The sequence below is a fragment of the Danio rerio genome, chromosome 25, assembly GCF_052040795.2.
Source record: "Danio rerio strain M-AB ecotype USA chromosome 25, GRCz13ab, whole genome shotgun sequence".
NCBI classification, from domain to species: domain Eukaryota; kingdom Metazoa; phylum Chordata; class Actinopteri; order Cypriniformes; family Danionidae; genus Danio; species Danio rerio.
This window is the reverse complement of record NC_141045.1, coordinates 879410-896311: the sequence shown is the minus strand read 5'-3', so window position 1 is coordinate 896311 and position 16902 is coordinate 879410. Positions and strand designations below refer to the sequence as shown.

The 16902-nt window shown below is 35.2% G+C and overlaps 1 protein-coding gene across 3 annotated transcripts in view; it reads left to right on the top strand.

The window, feature by feature from the left end:
• Positions 1-16902, top strand: part of LOC101886654 (A disintegrin and metalloproteinase with thrombospondin motifs 20) — a 148276-nt gene that overhangs the window by 56984 nt on the left and 74390 nt on the right. For all 3 annotated transcript variants that reach the window (XM_087311336.1, XM_087311334.1, XM_087311335.1), the window contains 6 exons: positions 6292-6518; positions 7873-7956; positions 9325-9449; positions 9532-9572; positions 10109-10214; positions 12464-12610. In XM_087311336.1, coding sequence (XP_087167462.1) covers positions 6292-6518; positions 7873-7956; positions 9325-9449; positions 9532-9572; positions 10109-10214; positions 12464-12610 — 730 coding nt within the window. The remainder of the gene's footprint in view (positions 1-6291; positions 6519-7872; positions 7957-9324; positions 9450-9531; positions 9573-10108; positions 10215-12463; positions 12611-16902) is intronic.

The window sequence follows — 16902 nt, the reverse complement described above, 5'->3', positions numbered from 1 at the left end:
ATCACTGGAGATATTAAAATCATGAAATTACTAGAGATATCAGAAGACACTTGCAATATCAGAAATCTCTCAAAATCATTGAAGATATTAGAAATAATTCAAAATCATTGAATTCATGAAATCACTGGAGATATTAAAAACAAGATATCAGAAAATGCTAGTGATATCAGAAATCATTAAAATCATTGGATATTTTAGAACCTTGAAATCACAGAAATATCAGAAAGTATAAATCCAGCATTCACTGGAGATATTAAAAGTCATTTAAAATCACTAGAGATTTTAGAATCTTGAAATCACTAGAGATATTAGAAGACACAAGTGATATCAGAAATCTCTCAAAATTACTGTAGATATTAGAAATCACTCAAAATCACTGGAGATATCAGAAAATACTAGTGATATCAGAAATCATTCAAAATCACTGAAGATTTTAGAATCTTGAATTCACTAGAGATATCAGAAAACACTAGTGATTGGCATATCAGAAGCCATGAAATCACTGGAAATAGTGAAATCATGAAATCACTAGAGATATCAGAAGACACTACTGATAACAGAAATCATGAAATCACTGTATATATTAGAAATCATTCAACATTACTGGAGATATCAGAATCTTGAAATCACTAGAGATATCAGATCTCGTGAATTCACTGGAGATAGAGATAGATCAGTCAAAATCATTGGAGAAATTAGAAATCATGACATCATCAGGAATCATCATAAGTATTGTATAATGATTTAAATGGAAGTGACTTTATTTTGAAATCTGAAGTAATTCTTGTGTTTGCAGACAGCAGACTTAGCAAAAAGACAAAAACACACACACATGAAGAATGTGTGTGTTTAATCGAAGTAGAATAGCTTTGACTTGATTTTAAAAGAGTCTAAAGGATCATCGTCTGCATGTGGGAGACAGATTTACCAGCTTTTACTGTGCTGTAATGCTGATCATAGAGCTCAGAGCTGCAGTGTGTGTGTGTGTGTGTGTGTGTGTGTGTGTGTGTGTGTGTGCTGTTGTAATGATGGAGAAATCTCCCTCTGAAGATCTGCACACCTCTGCAGCAGTGTTGTGGAGATGTGACCCTGGATCTGCGCTGAGCATCAAAGCCTTGATGAGGATGAAAAGAGCTGATCTGCCTTTGTTTCAATCTGATAACAGCGCACGAGTCTGTGATGCTCAGATACTGGAGGCTTTGAAGAGCATCCGACTGTCTGCAAAACACAGGAGGATGAACAATCAGACCAGGAGCTGGGTTTGGGGAAGACTTGAGCTTTGAGTCATGCAGAAGCATTTTAATTCATTCATTTTGCTTCGGCTCGGGATTATCAGGGGTCACCACAGCGGAATGAACAGCCAACTATTCCAGCTTCTGTTTTACACAACGGATGCTCTTTCAGCTGCAACCCAGTACTGGGAAACACCCATACACACTCATTCACACAGACACTGGTACACTACGGCCAGTTTAGTTCATCACTCCCCCTATAGTGCATGTGTTTAGACTGTGAGGGAAACCGGAGCACCCGGAGGAAACCCACACCAACACGGGGAGAACATGCAAACTCCACACAGAAACACACACTGACCCAGCCGGGACTCCAGCGAGCTTCTTGCTGTGAGGGGACAGTGCTAACCACTGAGCCACCGTGTTGCCTTTCTAGATTCATAGAGCATAACAATAACACAGCTCTTGAGTGTGTTCGGACACAAAGCGTGCCTCATCTGGGTCTGTTGTAGATTAGCCGTGATGAATTTGAGCTGAAGTGGACATTTGATCTAACCTCAGCGAGAGAAGAGCGATTCAGTTATCAGTGTTTATTTCAGGACAGACTCTGCTGGAGGTGTTGGAGAGCAGACACACACACACACACAGCTCTGGAAATACCTCCCGACAACACCCTGCAACCCAATACACACTTACATCAGCGCACGTCTAATGCGGGCTCATTTAATCATGAGCTCATCATCATTTAAACACGAGTCATCACACAGAAAACCCTGATGTAGAAACGGATTTACTCTGAAATTACAAGTGAATTCACAAACACAAAGAAACAATAACAACTAGCAGCCAGACAGTGCAGTATTTCCTCTGGGTGCTCTAGGTTAGCAATACTACAGTCAGCCTCACTAAAGCTGGATTTATACTTCGCGCATCTCCGCTGACTGCGCACGCACCTCGTGAAACGGACAAGGCTTGATGTAGAGATCTTTGCGGGACTAAGTTTTGAATCCCGCACCCACCAGGTTTTAGCCCAAACCCAACTGCTCCCGTTTACATTCAGCATTTGTTGTCCCGCTGCCCGACCCGCCTCATTTTCTACCCGCCGTGCCCAATCCCGCTAAAGAGCAGGGGGGAGAACAAAACCGAAAACCACCCAGCTATACAGAGTCCAGACAGCCTATAACAAGCTGTCTGTATAAACACACACACACACACACATACAAGTACCAAGCACACACACAGACAAAACTCTCTCCTCTTATTCGCGCGTGCGCACACACATATACACACAGCAACACACAAGCTAATTCAGAAATTTTTATTTTATTCGGAAATTTATTGGGAAGAATGCAGACCTCTAGCTTGATGCGTTCGCCGTTGTGATTCTTTAAAACGACAGCGGGCAGTGAAAAGAAACAGATAAACGGAGAAGTAGGAAGTTTCCGGATGTACGTCTCATCATTGATATTGTTCAAGATTGATAAACTGATTATTTTATAAATTATCTTATTGATTCTTTAAATCAAATGTTGATGCATCGCTTGCTTCTGTTCATATCTTGGACAGTTCTACCTATTAAAGCTTATTAAAATATTAATGACAACAGAACATGGGTTTGCTCTACAAATATATCATTTATTATGGCAAGAAAAAAAAGTATGCTTACTAAAAATCTAAAAACTAAAGACATTTTTAATTATCACTATATTTTTTAAATATAGTTTATTTAATTATAAACTATATAAATTGCATTACTAAACTGCAATGCATGCAGTGACTGATATCTGTTCATTTATATTAGTGTTTACATATGTGTGTGTGTGTGTGTGTGTGTGTGTGTGTGTGTGTGTGTGTGTGTGTGTGTGTGTGTGTGTGTGTGTGTGTGAGTTTGTGCTGGATCAGTGTGTTTTCTCCTCCGTCATGAGTGTGTTGAGCTGAACGCAGTAGATGAGGGTGTTTTTCTGCCGTATGTTGATCAGTGCAGTGATTGTCACGAGATCCGGGTCAGTGTTTGTGTCTCTTTCTGCTCTCGTCTGTCTCTGATCGGCTGATTAGGAACATCTCACACACTCAGTCTGATCTTCAGCTGGGGATGTTCGAAAGTAGGCTCAAATAAGTCTCATTTCAGTCTCATATTACACTAAATGTTTGTCTTAAATTAGTCTTATATTAGACTCATATTAGTCTTAGTCCAATATTATTCTTGTGTTAGTCTCCTATTATCATATTAGTCTCATACTGTCCTCATTGTGGTCTCATATTACTCTTGTATTGCTTGCATTATAGTCTCATATCAGTCTCAATTCTAAATTGGGTCTCATATTAATCTCATAATACTCTTAAATTACTCTCAAACTAGTCTCATTAGTTCTCATTTAGTCTCATATTACTCTCGTAGTAGTTTCATATTATCCAATTAGTCTCATATTATCCTCATATTGGTCTCATTAGTCTTATGTGAGTCTCAGTAGTCTTTTATTAGTCTTATATTAGTCTCATATTATCATATTAGTCTCATATTATCCTCATATTGATGACCTATTACTCTTTTATTACTCTCATATTAGTCTCATTAGCCTCATTTTAGTCTCATATTAGTCTAATTTTAGTCTCAGTCTCAGTCTCGTATTAGACTGATTTGTCTTGTATAAGTCTGATTAGTTTTGTACTAGACTCGTATTACTCTCATAGTAGCCTCATTTGACTTGAATTAGTCTCATTTTAATCTCATTAGTCTCATATTAGTCTCATTAGTTTAATTTTCCTCTTGTATTTCTCTCATAGTACTCTCATTAGTCTCATATTACTCTCATATTAGTCTCATTAGTCTTATGTTGGTCTCATTAGTATCGTATTAGACTCATTAGTATCATATTCGACTCATTAGTCTCATTAATTTTACTTTAGTCTTAATACTGTGGTATTAGACTCATTAGTCTCATTAGTTTAATTTTCCTCTTGTATTTCTCTCATATTACTCTCATTATTCTCCTATTAGTCTCATTTTAGTCTCATTAGTATCATATTAAACTTATTAGTCTGGTATTAATCTCATTACTTTGGTGTTAGGCTCGTATTACTCTCATATTTGTCTCATAAATCTAGTATTAGTCTCATTATTCTCATATCATTTTCACATTAGCCTTGTATTGGTTTATTATTAGTCTCATATAAGTCTTATTCTGATCTCATTAGTTGCATATTAGACTTATTATTCTTGTATTACTCTCATTAGGTTGGTATTAGGCTTGTGTTACTTTCATATTAACTTAATTTGACTTGTATTAGTCTCATGTTAATATCATTAGTCTCATATTAGTCTCATTAGTCTTGTATTAGTCTCATTCGTTTCATTTTCCGCTTGTATTTCTCTCGTTACTCTCATTAGTCTCATATTAATCTAATTTTTTGTCTCATTAGTATTAAATTAATCTAATTAGTATCGTATTAGACTCATTAGTCTCATATTAGTCTTATGTTAGTCTTAATACTCTCATATTAGTCTCATTTTGGTCTAATTGGTATCATATTAAACTTATTAGTCTTATTAGTTTGGTATTAGGCTCGTATTACTCTCATATTTGTCTCATACATCTAGTATTAGTCATATTATTCTCATATTATCCTTATGTTAGTCTCATAAATCTCGTATTAATCTCATTAGTCTCACATTAATCTCATATAAGTCTCATTTTCACATTAGCCTTATATTGGTCTAATATTAGTCTTGTATTAGTCTCGTTTTGGTATCATTAGTCACATATTAGACTTATTATTCTTGTATTAGTCTCATTAGTTTGGTATTAGGCTCGTATTGCTCTCATTTTAGCCTCATTTGACTTTTATTAGTCTCATTTTAATCTCATTAGTCTCATTAGGCTTGTATTAGTCTCATTAGTTTCATTATCCTCTTTTATTTCTCTTATATTACTCTCATTAGTTTCATATTAATCTCATTAGTATCTTATTAGACTCATTAGTATCACATTAGACTTTTCAGTCTTGTATTGGTCTCATTACTTTCGTATAAGGCTCGAATTACTCTCATATTTGTCTCATAAATCTAGTATTAGTCATATTATTTCCATATTAGTCTCATAAATCTCTTATTAATCTCATTAGTCTTTTATGACTAATTTTAGTCTCATATAAGTCTCATTTTCACATTAACCTTGTATTAGTCTAATATTAGTCTCGTATTAGTCTCATTTTGCTCTCATTAGTCGCTTATTAGACTTATTATTCTTGTATTAGTCTCACTATTTTGGTATTAATCTCATATTTCTCATTAATCTTGTATTAGTCTCATTGTAGTAGTCTCATATTAGTCTCATATAAGTCTCATTCTCACATTAACCTTATATTAGTGTAACATTAGTCTCGTATTAGTCTCATTTTGGTCCCATTAATCGCATATTAGATTTATTATTCTTGTATTAGTCTCATTAGTTTTGTATAAGGCTCACATTTCTCATTAATCACGTCTTAGTCTCATAGTAGTAGTCTCATATTAGTCTCATATAGGTCTCATTCTCACATTAACCTTATATTAGTCTAACATTAGTCTCGTATTAGTCTTGCATTACTAAATTGTATTATTTTTATTATTGTAATGTCATCAGTGACTGAATATGCCATATAGACAGTGATGCTGCAGCTTGTGCAGTGTGTTTGTTACTGTCAGAGCAGAGCGGCTGGTGGACATGCTGGCATTACCTGAATGTTATCTGAGCATTATCTAAGCGTTATCTTGTCGTCAGCTCATCATGTGTCTCTTTGTTGCGCTGGTGGCCGACGGAGAGCCATGAGGGTCCATTCAGATTACAGTTCATTCATCTACAGTCTCTGCTCTGAGGAAATGTGTGTGTTTTCCTCTGCTAATTCAGCTGCACTATTGTTCTTGCTCCTGTTTAGTCTTTATCAGTGTCACAACACCATTACTTTAACAAAGGGAATAATGATTTAATGTATTCACTAAACCTGTTTATGTATTATATTGAAGAAACGGCTGTGTTTCTAATTGTCCTGGTGCTTGTTTGTGTGTTGTATTGATCCTCAGATGCAGTGTTCAGTGGTGACGTCCATCTGTCCGCTAACAGCAGTCTGCACGAGCATGTGTCAGCGCTGCACACACACTCCCCTGGCTCCACACACACACACTCCTCCAGACGCAAGCGATTTCTGTCGTACCCGCGATTCGTAGAGCTGATGGTGACGGCGGATGTGAAAATGCTGAAACACCATGGAGCAAACCTGGAGCACTACATCCTCACTATCATGTCAGTAGTAAGTAGATCAGCCTTATTCTCCTCCCTGTACATCAATAATCAACCAATATTCAGCAACAATCCAGCAACAATTATCAAAATGTATCACTAATCATCAACACTCTAGCAATAATCATCCCTAGTCATCGAAAATCCATCAATAATCATTGTTAATCCATTAATAATCCATCAATAATCATAAAACATCCAGCAATAACACAGCAATAATCATCACTAACCATCAGTGATCCAGCAATAATCCGTTAATAATTATCAGTATTCATCACTGACCATCATTAATCTAGCAATGATAAATCAATAATCCATCAATAATCATCAAAAATCCATAAATAATTATTGATATTCATCACTAATCATCAGCAATCTAGCAATAATTATCACTAATAATCAATAATCCAGAAATTTGTTATTGATAATTCAGCAATAGTCATCAAAAATCCATTAATAAACATTGTTAATCCATTAATAATCCATCAATAATCAACAATCATCAATAATCAGAATCAATCATCAATAATTATCAATAATTTTGCAATATTTGTCAAAAATCTAGCAATAGTCATCAATAATTTAGTAATCACAATTTGTATTGAGGGTATTAAATATAAATTTATAAATTTTTTTATCTTATTATTATTATTACTATTATTATATTATTGTATTATTATTATTATTATTATTATTATTTTATTATTCATATTATTATATTATTTTTATAATTATTGGTTTATTATTATTAATATTCTTCTTATTATATTATTATTATAATGTTGTTGTTATTATTATTATTAATATTATTATTATTTATTTATTTATTTATTTATTTATTTATTATTGTTGTTATTATTATTGTTGTTATATTATTATTATTATTTATTATTATTATTATTATTATTATTATTATTATTATTATTATTATTATTATTATTGCATAAATAATTTTAATTGATTATTTATTAAATATCATTTTATACATTTTCCCCTTAAATGTTGTGTTTAATCTAATTGATCTGTTTAATATTTGGAACTTTAGGCTAATTTAGGAATGTGATCTGATTGGGTGTAAGTGTGCTGCTAATGTTGTCATGTTTCCTCAGCCAATGAGAAGCCTCCGTCAGTCCATTTTGAACTTTTAAACTGTGTGTGTGTGTGTGAGCGCGTGCGTGCGTGTTGGATGAGGGTCAGTGATTTTTTGGACTGCAAGATTATATAGTAGTGTTCAGAGAGAGCAGGGGCTGATGGGTAATCTGAGAGAGCAAGGTGGGATGGGTAATCAGAGAGAGCTGGGGCTGATGGGTAATCAGAGAGAGCTGGGGCTGATGGGTAATCAGTGTTGTTCTGTTTTTCTAAAGGTGGCCTCGATCTACAGAGACCCGAGTGTGGGAAACCTGATCAACATCATGATCGTCAAACTCATCGTCATCCATAATGAACAGGTAAACACAATACAGTATATAGACAAATACACATGTCAAATACTGTTGACTAAGATGATATGAGGGCGTTTCATCATAAAACATTAGTTTACAATTGTTTTTAAATTGATTTGTAACTCATCTAATTGTTGAAGAATACAATAAAAATGCTGCCAGTTATTTATAATCAACAATTAATATATTTATACAACAGTTCTGTCTGGTTCTTGAATCTGGCTGATAGTCGTGCGATATTCTGCCAGTAACAGCACTCGTCCAGCCTCTTCACCCTTCAGCCTTGTGTATTACTCCGCCCACATACAGCAACAAGCAGAGGACACTCTACACTTTGACAAATATTGCAGCTGTTGGACAACATCATGTACTTTTGAGGCTATTTTAGTGGAGAATGTAGTCGTTTAGATTGCAGCAATGCAGTTTATTTATATGTGTAGTGCCTATTTTAAATATTTATCATTCCTGAGAGACATGTTGGCGGCCATTGGCCTGTTTTTGAGCAAAGACGGTTGACAATGTTCATCCACAAGATGCCGACAGAGACAGCATAATAAGCCATTTAGAGGAGGAAAAACCCAGCATTTAAATTGATCAAATCATTATTAAACATGTCACTGACTTTCTAAGTCAATCTCTGTGTTTTGTATGTTATAGTGCTGTATTTATACCACAGTAATTGTAGTGTGTTGAGTGTGAGATGGGACTCGCATATTAGGAATGTAATACTGCAGACTAGTTCAGTAAACAGAATGACTGAAGAAATGCCCGCATGTGTTTAGTGTTTTTCCTTATCTCAAACACAACAGTGATCTGCTTGCGTTCGCTTTGCTTTGGCTTTTAAGGGTTCATTATTGTGATCTCCTGATTGCAGCAGAGCAACACTGGGAGATCTCTGTAGACTGATGGCATTTCATGCTGTTCAGCCTTATAACCTTAGAACGTGAACAAAATCAGCTGTTTTGTCTTCACTTTAGACATTCCGCTAGAGAATCACTCAAACACTAGCTCTACAGTGATGTTGGTGAAGTAGCAGTGGTTTCTGCTGTTCTGACGTCAGCTGCAGATGTGAATGAATGGTGGAAGAAAGTAGTTCCTCTTACAAAAGAGTTTTGAGAGTCCATGTTTGATTTTCTTTTTTATACATACGATTGTACCGTCAAACTGTTGTATAAATGCAATATCACATGAGTAGCAGTGCGATGTGGCTTTATATCGTCACTGGTGGGACCACTAAGGCAACGCACGTGTTGATATACAGCCACATTGCACTGCTACTCATGTGATATTGCTCATATTTATATATAATTTTTTGTGCGTGTGTGTACATGCATGTGTATGTACATATGTGTGTGTGTGTGTGTGTTTTGTCAGGAAGGGCCGAATGTAAGTCTGTTGGCCACATCGACTCTTCATAACTTCTGTGTGTGGCAGCAGAGCCAGAACTCAGCAGACGACAGCGACCCAACACACCACGACACGGCGCTGCTCATCACCAGGTGACCTCTGACCCCTGACCCTGACCCTGCTGCTCATTAATATTATATTAATGACCTTGATCTATTCTGTTCTGATCTACAGGGAGGACATTTGCAGAGCCAAAGACAAGTGCGACACACTCGGTAAACAGCACACACACACACGCATGCACACACACACACACACGCACACATGCATACTCACTATCATTATCCATTCATTTTCTTTTCGGCTTAGTACCTTTAATTATCAGAGGTTGCCACAGCAGAATGAACCGTCAACTATTCCAGCATATGTTTTCCACAACGAATGCCCTTCCAGTGCAACCCATCACTGAGAAACTCATTCACACACACACTCATACACTAGTGCCAGTGTAGTTGATCAGTTCCCCTATAGCGCATGTGTTTGGACTGTGGGGGAAACCGGAGCACCCGGAGGAAACCCACACCAACACGGGGAGAACATGCAAACTCCACACAGAAACACCAACTGACCCAGTAGGGACTCGAACCAGTGACCTTCTTGCTGTGAGGCGACAGCGCTACCCACTGTGCCACCGCGCCGCCCTTCATTAATATCAGAAAATTTTTATTATTTTTCAAATATTTCCCAAAGTGATGTTTAACAGATCTCTCTCTCTCTCTCTCTCTCTGTGTGTGTGTGTGTGTGTGTGTAGGTCTGGCGGAGCTGGGCACCATGTGTGACCCGTACAGGAGTTGCTCCATCAGTGAGGAGAACGGTCTGAGCGCCTCCTTCACCATCGCTCATGAGCTTGGACACGTGTGAGTTATTCATTCATTCATTCATTCGCTTATTCATCATATGTAAAAGTCAAAGATCATATCTAATGTTTTTAATGTGACCCAGCCTGATGTTGCTCGGGTATATTTGTTGGAATTGTGGAAGAAAACAGATCTGTCAAAATAATAAATTTTTCTTTTAAGCCAGAAATCACTAGATTAAGTAAAGATGATCATCCTAGTTTATAAACCTAGTTTGTGATCAATAATATTCATTGCTAAGTGCTTCATTCACACAACTGTAAAGGAGATTTTCTCAATATTTAAAGGTGCAGTGTGTAAGTTTGACACCTAGTGGTTGAACTAGGTATTGCACGCTTGATTCAAAACACACGCAAGCGCAGGTTGCCAGATTGACGAGATCAACAGTTCTAAATAAAATCAACGGCACGCGACAGAAGTATTCATTCATTCATTTTATTGTCGGCTTAGTCCCTTTAATAATCTGGGGTCACCACAGCGGAATGAACCGCCAACTTATCCAGCAAGTTTTTATGCAGCGAATGCCCTTCCAGCCGCAACCCATCTCTGGGAAACATCCACACTCACATTCACACACACACTCATACACTATGGACAATTTAGCCTACCCAATTCACCTGTACCACATGTCTTTGGACGGTGGTTGAAACCCATGCGAACGCAGGGAGAACATGCAAACTCCACACAGAATTGCCAACTGACCCAGCTGAGGCTCGAACCAGCGACCTTCTTGCTGTGAGGTGACAGCACTACCTACTCCGCCACTGCCTCTCCTCGACAGAAGTAATATTTACAATATTAAAAGGAGTTTTTTGTCCTAACCAACTCCTGAAACATGTATATATACATCAGAAACAGCTTCTATATCTCACAGCTGAACAACAGAAAACTGGCAATGCTCAGCTCAGCTACAGCTCATGTGCTTTATTCAGTGTTAAATGCTGATAATGTGAATCTGACAGGACATTTATTGCCGTACTACTAAAAGCAGCAGCAGATAGTTCAGCTCAGATCTGGAGATTAAAACAAAGCGTCTGAAACTGAACTTCAGAACTGAGACTCAGTGCAAAACAACACATATCAGTGATTCAGCATCTACATTTAATCATGTTAAAGAGCTTTGATATGTGTTCATTACATTATAAAGCTCAGCATTGTGCTGGAGTGCAGTGAGTGCACTATTCTGTGCTTCTGAATGGCTGTTTAGTCAAGTTTCATCTGGTGCAAACAGCCCAATTAATATGATTTGCTAATTAATATCCACCTCATGTGGAACTCTGAATCTGCATCTCATTTCAGAGTCTGCTACTGTCCACCAGAGGTCATGTTTCGGTTGAGAGTCTTCCTGACTGAATGAATGAATGACATACGCTGTTTTCCACCATCTGGCAACCTGGAGAGCTGAAATATAATTGGCTAGACTGACATTGGGCGGGTTAAAAGAGCAAAACAAAGACAGATGCGACACGTAGCGCACATGTTCACAGCAGAATCTCTGACTTCAGCGTTGTGTTTCAGATAAACAAGAATATTCACTGAGCATGTTTCTGAATATCTGCACACATGTGATGCTGTTTTAATGATGCAGAAGAGTCAAACACTCAAATACAGCAGCTTTATATTTGGCCATATCTCTGCCAAATACTGTTTAATCTATCAAACCACACACTGATGAATGAAACCGTATTTATTCAGCTTTCAGTGTGTGTGTGTGTGTGTGTGTTGTATGCATGTTAAAAGCACGACAGAAGCCGTGAGGAAGATCCAGATTTCTGCATCAGTGATGAATCTGAACATCAGATATCTGTGCTGTGGGACTGTGCTGTGTGTGTATCAAAGAGACCAGTGTGTGTGTGTGTGTGTGTGTGTGTATGTGTGTGTGTGTGTGTGTAAGAATGGCAGATATTCATCCGCCTCTTATCAGAACAATGAGTTCAAAATGAACTCATAAACACACTTAAACACACTGAGTTTACACTTTTAATGAGTCAAAATCAGTAAATTAATAAAAATAAATTCCTAAAAACAAGATTATTTTATAAAATAGAAATTATTTTGCTTGTTTTAATGAAAAATTCTCTTCATTTTGACTCATAATTTCTGAAAAAAAGACAATATTAATAATATTCCACATAATAATCCACATAAATGAAGCTGTACAAGTGCATACATGCGTGTGTGTGTGTGTGTGTCTTTATGTGTGTATAATTGCATGTGTGTGTTTGTGTGTGTGTGTGTGTGTTGTGCAGGTTCAACATGCCTCATGATGACAGCCCCAAGTGTCGAGAAGCTGGAATCAAACACCAGTATCACGTCATGGCTCCGACGCTCAACTACGACACCAGCCCCTGGTCCTGGTCCAAGTGCAGCCGCAAATACATCACAGAGTTCCTGGAGTGAGTACAGCTCTGTGATCCAGTCTGAGTGAGAGGAGAGTTCTAGATACATCAGTCTAGAGCAGGGGTGCCCAAACTCAATCCTGCAGAGTTTAGCTTCACCTTGCCTCAACACACCTGGCTGATGATGCCTACAGAGCTTGATCAGCTGGTTCAGGTGTGTTTAATTGGGGTTGAAGCTGAAATCTGCCGGTCACCGGCCCTCCAGGACTGAGTTTTGGCACTGCTGATCTAGACAATAGCAACCCTTCATTAGATGTCAGTCTTATTACATGATGAAGAGCCACAGAAGAGTCAGGCTGTAGTGTTCAGATCGACTTTGCTTATGTTGGTGGCTGTTTTTGCCTCATTCGCCTCCATTATTGGGCGGCATGGTGGCTCAGTGGTTAGCACTGTCACCTCACAGCACTCAGGTCGCTAGTTCGAGTCTTGGCTGGGTCAGTTGGTGTTTCTGTGTGGAGTTTGCATGTTCTCCCCGTGTTGGTGTGGGTTTCCTCCGGGTGCTCTGGTTTCTACCACAGTTCAAACAGTGTGTGTGTGTGTGTGTGTGTGTGTGTGTGTGTGTGTGTGTGTGTGTGTGTGTGTGTGTGTGTGTGTGTGTGTGCGTGTATGTGTGTGTGTGTGTGAGAGAGAGATGCAATCAGTGTTATAGTGTGTTTTCTGTCAGTGGGTCAGTCTGGCATCCCCATGGCAATGGCTCATTGACTCTTAGAGACGCAGCGGCCGCTTCCCTTTAAGACAGGAAGTGTGTGTGTGTGTGTGTGTTATAATGGGATTTTGTGAGCCTCTGATGTTCTTCTGCTCCAGTGAACACACACAGAAAAGAGGAAGATCATGAAGAGATGCTCATGTGATCACAGAGAGAGAGAGAGAGAGAGAGATGGACATTAGTAAAGCAGGACAGATGAACACTGTGATTAATACACTCATTCTGGCTCTCTGTAAATGTCCCTTGATTTATTCTTCTTGACGCATTTGATGCAAATCTTTTGAACATGTTTGGAAAATATTTACTCATTTATTTATTGATTGCTTGTTTGTTCATTCATTTGTTTACTTATTTATTTTGTATTATTTAATAGATTTTTGCACTTATTTATTTATTTGTTTGATTGCTTATCTATTTTTGTATTATTGATAATAGATTTTTGCATTTATTTATTTCTTTATTTGTTTTCTTATTTATTTCTGTATTTATTAATTAATTCATTTATTTTTGCATTTATTTATTTGTTTGTTCAGTTATTTGTTTGTTTACTTCTTTATTTTTTTTATATTAATTAATTAACAAAGTTTTGCCTTTATTTACTTATTTATTTATTTATTTATTTATTTACTTGTTTGTTTGTTTACTTATTTATTTTTGTATGTATTAATAAATACATTTTTACATTTTTTTCTTCTTTCTTTCTTTCTTTCTTTTTTCTTTCTTTCTTTCTTTCTTTCTTTCTTTCTTTCTTTCTTTCTTTCTTTATTCATGTGTTTGTTTGTTTATTTGTTTACTTGTTTATTTTTGTATTATTTAAATAAATATTTATTTAAACATTTTTTTAAATATATATTTATTTTAATTTTTGCATTTATTTATTTGTTTATTAGTTTTGTTTGTTCAGTTTTTTGTTTGTTTACTTGTTTATTTTTGTATTTATTAATTAATACATTTTTGGCAATTATTTATTTATTTATTTATTTGTTTCTTTGTTTGTTTACTTATTTATTTTGTATCAATTAAATAATTTTTGCATTTATTTACTAATTTGTTTGTTTGTTTGTTTGTTCATTTACTTATTTAGTTTTTGTATTCATTCATTAATTTGTTAATTAATTTTTGTATTTACAAATTATTTCCTTTTTGTATTCATTCATTCATCCTAATTATTTATTTGTATGGAAATGAAAAACCTACAAAATACTTATTTCTCTTAATTTGTTTTAAAAAATTAAACAATTTAAACAATTTAATAAAATGATTGTGTAAATGATGTGCCATTGGATGTCAGGATATAATTATTTTAAACAAACAAACAAACAAACAAACAAACAAACAAACAAACAAACAAACAAACAAACAAAAAAACAAACAAACTAGCAAATTAATTAGCTTCAGTTCTTTGTTCCACATTCATTTAATAATGAAAATTTGCAGACATGATCAGACACAATACATTATTAATTGAAAAACATTTAAATATAAACAGTTTTAAACAAACCTTAGAAGGGCTAAAAATATATAGAATAAAAAAAAAACTTACACTGTATTTAAAATCTGTATAACATTTTGTTGTATAATATATATGTTTAAATGTAACATCTACACACATGTTCATAGCCAGAAGTGTTGTTTTCCAGCGTTTAGCATCAGAGGTTTATTAAAGTCCTGCTTAAATGATTGTCTAAATCCTGAGCTCATTCAGATGAAGCAGATTGATTATTAACTCATTATTAACTCATTATCTGTTCAGTTCCTGTAATACTAAACAGCACAAACAGAGGATTTCTGATGCTTCACCGCATGAACAAACTGCTGATCACTGAATAAAAGAGTCATTCTCACAACAAAACACATTCATTCATTCACTCACTTCTCTTCGGCTTAGTCTCTATTTCAGAGGTCGCTGTTCCAGCATGTGTTTTACACAGCGGATGCTCTTCCAGCCTCAACCCAGTACTGGGAAACACCCATTCACACTCATTCACGCACTCATACACTACGGCCAGTGTAGTTGATCAGTTCCCCTATAGCGCATGTGTTTGGACTGTGGGGGAAACCGGAGCACCCGGAGGAAACCCACACCAACACAGGGAGAGCATGCAAACTCCACACAGAAACACCAACTGACCCAGCCGGGACTCGAACCAGTGGCTTTTTGCTGTGAGGCGACAGTGTTAACCACTGAGCCACTGTGCTGTCAAACCTTAAAATTGTTGTATAAATATTGAAAACTGCCTTTATTGCCAACAGAATAAAACAAATGAGACTTTCTCCAGAAGATAAAACATTATAGGACTTACTGTGAAGATTTCCTTGCTCTGTTAAACATCATTGAGGAGATATCGGAAAAAGAATGAAAGTTTCACCGCAGGCTGAATAATTTTGCCTTCCTCTCTTTAATGGTTTCTGCAAAGCCTTTAATCAGAGAAAAGTGTGGCTTTAATACCGTGGTACTGAATGATTACTGTCTTTATATACCATGATATTTACTTGTTTCTTCGAGATGCCATGGTGCGAGTCCAAAAAAAGCTTCAGCCATAATAAGTGTGAGTCATTTATTTAATAATCTGAATGATCCAGCATCCGCCCAGATGATCTGCAGGTGTGGATCTGTCTGTGCCAGGAGCTGCAGATCAGCTCTTGAACTCACTGCACTGCCCCTCACTGCAATATACTGCGCTAACCAGGAGGCAGAACAGGGTTACTGGAATAAATAATGATAAATATATTAGATTTAATAAATATTTAGAGAGTAGTATATCAGCAGACTACAGGAATAAATAATTATAAATATATAAAACATATGATGATGATGATAATAATAACAACAACAACAACATCAACAACAACAATAATAATAATAATAATAACATTAATAAAAATAAATAAACAAATAATAATAAAAAAATAATAATCTTTCAGCACACTATAGGAATAAATCATAATATAAATATTAAATATATGAAAACATAATATGATAATACAAATATTTTAGCATAACAATAGTAGTAGTAATAATAATAATAATAATAATAATCTGTCAGCATTATACAGGAATAAATAATAATAGATAAAATAAAATAAAAGTAATAATAATAATAATAAATATAATAATAATAATAATAACATCAACAACAACAACAACAATATTAATAATAATAATAATAATAATAATAATAATAATAATAACATCAACAACAACAACAATATTAATAATAATAATAATAATAATAATAATAATCTTTTAGCATACTACAAGAATAAATCATAATAAATATATATTAAATATATGAAAATATATTAATATTTTATAAAATAAAACAAAATAATAATAATAATAATAATAATAATAATAATAACAACAATTTAGCAGACTGCTTGAATAAATAATATTACATTTATTAGATATAATAAATATATGAAATAATAAGTCAGCAAACCACAAGAATACATAATAGATATAATAATAATAATAATAATAATAATAATAATAATAATAATAATAATAATAATGTAATATTATTAATAACAATAGTAATAATAATAATAATAATAATAATAATAATAATAATATTATTAT